This window comes from Gloeophyllum trabeum (genome assembly GCF_000344685.1).
Source record: "Gloeophyllum trabeum ATCC 11539 unplaced genomic scaffold GLOTRscaffold_00007, whole genome shotgun sequence".
Lineage (NCBI taxonomy): Eukaryota > Fungi > Basidiomycota > Agaricomycetes > Gloeophyllales > Gloeophyllaceae > Gloeophyllum > Gloeophyllum trabeum.
Window position 1 is genome coordinate 373,169 of NW_006920416.1, and position 7,876 is coordinate 381,044.

At 56.3% G+C, this 7,876-nt stretch overlaps 2 protein-coding genes across 2 annotated transcripts; both read left to right on the forward strand.

Annotated features, from left to right (window-relative positions):
* Positions 1-43: 43 nt before the first annotated feature.
* Positions 44-586, forward strand: GLOTRDRAFT_129339 (uncharacterized protein; the record flags this gene model as incomplete). The annotated part of the gene is made up of 1 exon (XM_007868025.1): positions 44-586. A coding segment is annotated over one exon (543 nt), but the record flags the coding sequence as incomplete, so codon positions are not given.
* A 4,693-nt stretch (positions 587-5,279) lies between these two features.
* GLOTRDRAFT_138754 (uncharacterized protein) lies at positions 5,280-7,491 on the forward strand (the record flags this gene model as incomplete). The annotated part of the gene is made up of 2 exons (XM_007868026.1): positions 5,280-5,450; positions 5,512-7,491. 2 exons carry the CDS (start codon positions 5,280-5,282, stop codon positions 7,489-7,491), a joined length of 2,151 nt encoding a protein of 716 aa, XP_007866217.1.
* Between the last annotated feature and the right edge of the window lie 385 nt (positions 7,492-7,876).

Below are 7,876 nucleotides of genomic sequence, written 5' to 3' on the forward strand. Positions count from 1 at the left end.
TTTGTCGCGTCTTCCCTATCCAACACGGTTCGATCCTTTCAGCGACGATTTGGACAGTGAATGGGAGACACGATACTATCCTGCAGCGGACGCGGGGGAGCCTAATTTTCCTACCTCGCCTATTTCACCTGCGACAGCGACGTCGGCATCCGCGCCGACGCCGCGGACAGCCGGTCTCAACGCTGGCCATAGTCCCTGTTCCTCGTGCGAGCGGCTGGCGCGGGCTGGCGAGGAGATCCTATACACCACATGTTGCGGATACAAAGCGGCCACTGTACCCGCTGGGGACGATGGGCCGGACGGAGTAGCAATGGCGATCCCTGTCAGACGCGAGAGGAAGCGCGGTGGCCTTGTTGGCTCGACGCCCTCTTGGTATCTTGACCAGCGGCAGGCCCACCGGTACCTGGCACTGCTTCGATGCCTCGAGTACCACGCGATCTTGCGCGCAAAGGCTAAGGAGGCCAACCCCGAGGACAGCGACCGGCCTCCGCTGACGCCGCTCTGGACTCATTTCCCCGAGCTCCTCGAGCCCATTTCTGAGGTGCCGCCGCAGAACATGCTGCACCTCCATCTCAGCGGAAACTGAGACGGGCGACGGCAACACGGGCGAGCACGGTGGAGGGGTCGAGCGTTGAACAGATAAATGATGAGCGATAGGTTTGCTGTCTTCTCGGACGGTCTCAAGTGGTCTCAGACGGATATTGTACGAATAACGTTGATGTAAAGTTAAAATGCACCTCTTGGCCCCGCTACCTTTTATTTTGACATTTTTTTCTCGCTTCTCTGCGCGTCTTGAAGCCTTGAAGTACCAGTACTTTGACTTGCGCATAACGGGCGCCAATGCGTCCTCGAGCTGATAGACGCCCAAAGAGACACGAGGCACATTATCCGGCAACGACCGAAAGCAGATGAACCAGCCCAAGTTCGCGCCACCGTCCTCGTTGAATTCCTCTCGACGACTGCCATCGTCTCTGCTTCCGCCTCTGTCAACAGCTGGTACCTGCGCTGGGAGAGCGTCGGATAGTAAGCTTGCAGCGCTACGGCCAGATTTCTGTAAGCGATGTCCTTCAACTAGTGACGCTGGTGGGTGAGTTGCCAGGCAATTTCGGCGCTGGACCGTTGTCGTCGAGGAACACTGGAGTCGTCTCCGATAATTTACACAGCACGATGAAGTCAAGGTAGGCTGCCTGGGTTCTGAGGTACCGCTAAAACGGACTACAGATCAGCGCAGTGGACCTCCAGGCCGGGCCAGTTAACGAGTGCCAAAATATATCGGTGTCCTGTCAGGTATCTTCATAGATTGTGATTAAGCAACCCATGACTGAAGCTCCTTTAGTCGCGTGCACGTCGAGGACGCGTCGTTCTTCGAGGCAACAGTCCCGATAGATTGACACCACCAAAACGATTCAAAGAAGGCCTCCCGAGCCGTCTTCGCTCCAGTCATATGCACGCCTTCCAGCTAGCAATGCGGAGGCTAAGGGGCTGTTTTTAGCGGGCTCAGGGATAGCACCACCGAATCGAAAACTCTGACGGAGCAGATCCGTGGAGTGCATGCGAGGAGGAGGGCAGGGTCATCACGACCACGACGAGTCCTTCCTACAATCCTGATTTGTCGACTGAATATCTACGATTGCGTAGGATGTGCGAGCCTGGCTTGCCCCACTGGCAGGACTGTATCATCCGTCGTCACGACGTCGCCACTAAAAGAACGAAAACTTGCAGCCCAACTTCCAAGTCCAGATATTCCAGGGCCATAGAAGAGTTGTTCATGTACTTTTCCGGAGGATGGATGAGCATTCCAGGACCAGTGCGTGGGCCGACAGTCGTCGATGTTGTCGTGCAATTATCGGGCACGTTCGCCAAAAGTCCAGATCTTCGTCGAGCTGCCATATCGCTGCAGCGCGTGCCGAACGATACAATTGTCGTTCTCTCGAGCCGTGCGTTCGACGACTGTATTGGCAGTAAGCCGCAGCCTGCGTGAATACATCGATGAGAAAGCCGAGTCACGGTGGCCAGCAGCCACCGCGGCCGTGCCCAAATTAGTGTTGGCCTATCGCAAATAGAGTTCCGGCGTTGCCACGAAAGCGACCCGCCACCTGTCGCGGTCGATAACAATGACATGAACTACACCGGTGCCGTCTCTCGATGCAATTCAAGGTTAACTTGGCCAGACAACTCTGGTTTGTAAGCGAACATGGTGCAAGATATTCTGAGATGCCGCGTTACATGCGGCGATCGCCTCAGCAGAAATTTCTAACATTCACATTTGTTCTTGAACTCTGAAATACTGCATTTGATCTGAATGAACATAGGAGTGTGGATCGAAGCTGGGGGGGATTTTGGTAGGTTGTGTACGCAGCATTGGCGAGTAGGGTCTCGGGACTGGAAAGTTCGCGAGAAAGTGGCTGACGTGTCGGACACAAGCTTTCGGTCAACGGTCGGTCTAACTCAGGCGGATAGCCATCATAATTGTGTTCTACAATTACGCACAGACATGAACAGAGCGTCCGCGTTACGAAGTAAGGCACTGGGAACCAGGAATCTCGTGACTAGCGACAGCTAGGGTGGACGATTCGTCCGCGCGTCCGTGAGCGGGGACTCCTACAATTCTCAGCACAGATATTGATACCTACGTCCCGTATCGTGCCCGCGGATATAAGCTAATTCGTCGCTCAGCTCAGGAGTCGCGCCAAGTGATACCAGTCATGTAGGCAGCTCCTGGACAGCTCGGACGCTGTTCGAGCGAGGCCTGTTACATATCATCGCCGCGCGGGTAAGTCCGGGTGATGCTGGCCCGAGAATATCAGCTCTGACCTCCCCCATACAGGTGTCACCGGCCTCCTATTGCACAGGCCTGGAAAGGCGGCACGTACTACAGTCCGCCCAATACGATGCATCGGAGACGCACTCACCAACCACCCTTGCAGGCGAACATCCCGTGTGCCGTGTCCCAGAAAGAAACCCCAAAGGCCTGGGGCCGTGCAAGGGATCTGAATCCGAACACGTCCTTACTCCACGCTCGCGGACCTGCTCCCGTGGTCGACCCGTTATGACACCCCGGCGGACGCGCGAGCCGCTGTCGACGTCTGGATTCGCCTGGCTTCAATTTTGCGTGGGGTTACTGGCCGATGCTGACGCCAGTCGCTTTGACATTCAGAAGCGTCGGACTAAAGCGCAAAAAAATCACCCGCGCCGCGCGAGAGTAAGCCCCACTGTGTTCGCGAACGAAACGAATTCGTCCGCACCCGCATAACTGTGTCTATGAGCAACGCGTCGCCCGGTGCGCTCGTATCTTCGCGACCACGTATCTCCTCATCGTCCCACACTCATCTAACTTCCGCGAGTCCTTCATGACAGACTCAAATTGAAACCAGAAGAGTCTGAGAGGAGAACGAACATTTGCGTGCTGAATCGGGGCTGGAAGAGAAGGGGGGGTTGTCTGGATTTCGGTTCTTCTCTTTGAAGTGTGTCGCGCCTTGATGTAACATGGCGTTCGTATCGAGAACGATTTCCAGCCCCCTGCCCTTGATGTTTGTGGTGACAAGACCGCTTGCATAGGATTTGCTACTGGATGTCCCTATTACTTATCGGAGAGGTTACAACGACGTCGACCAGGACTCTGTTCGTGCAGCAACTGCCCCCCTTCTCGAGGGAGACGAACTCCTGCATGAATAGTGCGGTTATCCCTGGATTCCCAGCAGGCTAAGACATAAAACAACGAGCTTCAGCGCTGATAGGTGAGAGCGAGCAGTAGGGAAAACGTGTGTCGTGGTCCGACACGTCAAGAGCGCTGGCGAGTGTGTGGCTTCGCACGTTCCGCTTGTTTCCGGCGAACGTCAATTGGCCACGATTCTCCTCGTTCTGCAGTTCTGAGCTGTGGCTCTGTGCGCACTGCCCTTGCGTTCGAGCTCTTCCTCGAGCTCATGTGTAAACGTTCATTCCTATCTCCGGGCGCTGCCCAGAGTCTCGTTCGGAATATTCGTCATGCTCGTCTCCGAGTCAAAGGCAAATACCACATACCCGCTCTGGCAGACATGATTGCAGCGGAACTCAATACACAAAGGCACGTACATTATAGCCATTCAGAAGAGAACATGGGCGATGAGAACTGCATGGACTTGGTGATTTTGCCGCAAGAGACGACAAATCGAAGTGCGATGCTCGTCCAATGCAACTGCAACCATTTAAGAGTGCATGCTTTGTGACAGCCACCGCACGTCAACGCGCCACAATGCGGAATACAGACCGCCGTGCTTGAATATATTAATATCAGCCTTACCTGGCCCCGATCAAATTCATCTCGAAGAGGCATATACTGCAAGCGAACGAGTAGGTTTAGTAATCGTTCCAACCTGCAGCGATGACTCCGGCTTCAAACGGTTTAATCCAACATTCTCTGTCGACGTTTCCTACCTTAGCGTCATGTACAGTCGAACTGACGTTCCTTGTAGAGAATGGGATTAGAATGGTTAAGCCAAAGCTAACATGGCTCACGAGACTGTCGGATTAGAGGTTCCTTATCGAATAGATGCCAGACGTGGCTCAAGAGACGATAAAGTAGAACTGGTGCACTCCATGCTGCTGTTTGGCCAGTCGTATAGACCCTAGCGTTCGAGATCTCTAAGAGATTGTGGTATACACCACCGCCTCCACTCGCGACCGTCCTCAGTCTCGAGTAAATTCGACCTGCCCTAGGTAACCGCCGTGGACACAGTGGGCCAACTACTGACGACTGTGCCACTGCACCGAGACCAGTCGCTTTCTAGTGGCGGGTGTCGTGACTTCCAACGACTTGCATAAGGCACGGAGGATTGCAATGTGGGTATGTATCCTCGGTAGAAAGACTAGAGACCTAGCAAGAGACTCGAGAAAGCAGAAGGTAAAAGAGCGCCAGGGACCAAACATCGCCAGGATAAACATATAGCTCGAACTTCCCAGGCCCTAGACACCCCGCGCCACACGAACCACACCGACACCCCCAAATCCAGCAGTCGAAACCACCACCCCCTCCTCGAGGCAGCGCTGTGGCGGGCTAGAATCCAGGGAAGTGAGTCACAGCTAGATAGCACAGAGGATCACTTGAGAAATACCTTTGGGGATAGTGTGTGATGCGTAGCAATTGCACCAAAGCGGGAACAAGGTAAGTTGCATTTGCGGCAACCGTCGGACCGATGCGATCCTTGATCAGTGATAAGAGAGAACGACTCCCGCGTCGCCCTCTTCACGCACCGACTTGAACGCTTACCTCGACATTCACTTCACCATCGCTCACAATCATCATGTCTTCCACCAAAGTGCTCTTCTTCGGCGAGCAGGCGAGAATAAATCCAGTACAATTAGGCCACTATGCCACCAAACACGTTATCGATCAATCGAGAGGCGTTGAAGCGACGGTGGCACATGGACTTACCACTGACCAGACCGCGACGCCAACGAACGCCAGTGTGACGGTGAGCGCGATTTCCCTGTGTTGCGAGCTTTCATTTGCGGATATCTAACTTCAGTTGTTAGTCGAGTCCCATAACTCGCCAAACTCCTGACCTGCATGAACGCCATGTCTCCATGCCACCCGCTGTGGCCGGCAACACGACCTCCCTCTGCGATACGTACGCCGCACCGACTCAGCAGAAATGCATCGGGCTAGTGCAAGCCTTTCCTCCCTTCACGCCCAATTTGCCGCCTCGTCTAAGAAAGGCGCGACCAGGTCGACGCGAGCGAGCACTTCTACGCCTCCAACGAGAGGCAGATCTTCTTCAGGAAACGGCCACCGAGCAGCAAAACCAGGCCACTGTCCCGATGCAAAGTCATGGCACTGTCGAAGCACGGTTGGGAGCAACAAATGTCGTGCTGCCATTGCCGGGGTCCAACGCAACAGACGAAGTGTCCCGTCCAACACCGGGCGACCTGGCTCCTCGTCGGAAGGCGAGGCCGGGAAGACGAGAGCGAGCAGCCTTGCGACGCCTTCAGCAACAAGCGGGGATTCTTCAGGAACCCTCCACGTTGCAGCAGGTTGAGGCACCTGGCCTGCGCCCGGGCCCTGATCCGACTCTGTCGCCGACGACGACTCATGCGGATGCGTCCTCATTGGTGGTAGAGGGGGATGTGGTAGGGAAAGACGGTGTTCAGTCGTCGCACGACCAGCAGCTAGCCGAACCCGTGAGCACTCTGGCTCAAGGCCAAGCCAACGACGTTCAGAAGGTTGCCGCCTCGCAGCACGACCACCCCTCCATTTCCCCGCCGCCTTACGACCCGATCGCGCTGGGACTGGAAGCGGAGCGATTTATCCTGCAGCAGCATGGATCGAGGCAGTACCCGACAGAGGCGATGGCGCACGATCAACCACAGGAACGACACCTCGTGGACTGGGCGATCCAATGGCAAGAGGCCGCGTCAGGACTTCCGAGGGACGGTGCGTCAACGGCCACTGTGACGCTGCCTCAGATCCATTCCGAGCAGGCTGAGGGCGGCGCACCCCTCGGGATGGCCAATGTCGAGAGCTTGCCCTCGCATCACTGGCAGCCGAAGCCGTTCACGCCAAGCTCGCCTCCCATGGCTCTCGCAGGGCTACCTATTCGCAATTTCCAGAACGACGAGTACGAGGCGCCGTGCGCCTTCCCCAGCGAGTGGCCCGTCCCTACGGCACATCAGGCACCTGAGATGGTGACGCGAGCACCATACGAAACGCCTATGGGCACTATGCTTGAACAAGCGGGAGCCTTTCCTGCCCAGCAGACTGGAGCTCCGTACGCCCAGGAGCTCGTACAGTTCCCCGCGGCGCTTGAGCCACATAGTCTTCCGCTTTCGCAGGCAATATATCCCTTTGTTGACTGTCCGGGACCCTGTCCCCCGAACTGCCCCACGCGATTGAGGTTGGCGCGAGCGCACCCTCGCCACCAAGGCCGCCCTTTGTCGCGTCTTCCCTATCCAACACGGTTCGATCCTTTCAGCGACGATTTGGACAGTGAATGGGAGGCGCGATACTATCCTGCAGCGGACGCGGGGGAGCCTAATTCTCCTACCTCGCCTATTTCACCCGCGACAGCGACGTCGGCATCCGCGCCGACGCCGCGGACAGCCGGTCTCAACGCTGGCCATAGTCCCTGTTCCTCGTGCGAGCGGCTAGCGCGGGCTGGCGAGGAGATCCTATACACCACATGTTGCGGGTACAAATCGGCCACTGTACCCGCTGGGGACGATGAGACGGACGGGGTAACAATGGCGATCCCTGTCAGACGCGAGAGGAAGCGCGGTGGCCTTGTTGGCTCGACGCCCTCTTGGTATCTTGACCAGCGGCAGGCCCACCGGTACCTGGCGCTGCTTCGATGCCTCGAGTACCACGCGATCTTGCGCGCGAAGGCTAAGGAGGCCAACCCCGAGGACAGCGACCGGCCTCCGCTGACGCCACTCTGGACTCATTTTCCCGAGCTCCTCGAGCCCATCTCTGAGGTGCCGCCGCAGAACATGCTGCACCTCCACCTCAGCGGAAACTGAGACAGACGGCGGCAACGCGGGCTAGAACGGTGAAGGGGTAAAGCGTTGAACAGATGAATGATGAGTAATCGCGGTTTGGTGTCTTCTCGGACGGTCTCAAGTGGTCTCAGACGAATATTGTACGAATAACGTTGATGTAAAGTTAAACAGCGGCCCCTGGCCCCGTTATTATTCGTTCCAACATTGCTTTCTCGATCCTCTGCGCGTCTTGAAGCCTTGAGGTACCAGTACATTGAGTTGCACATAATGGGCGCCAATGGCGCCCCAGGGGCTGATAGACGCCCAAAGAAACACGAGGCACATTATCCGGCAATGACCGAAAGCAGATGAACCAGCCAGGTTCGCGCCACCGTCCTTGTTGAATTCCTCTCGACGACTGCCATCG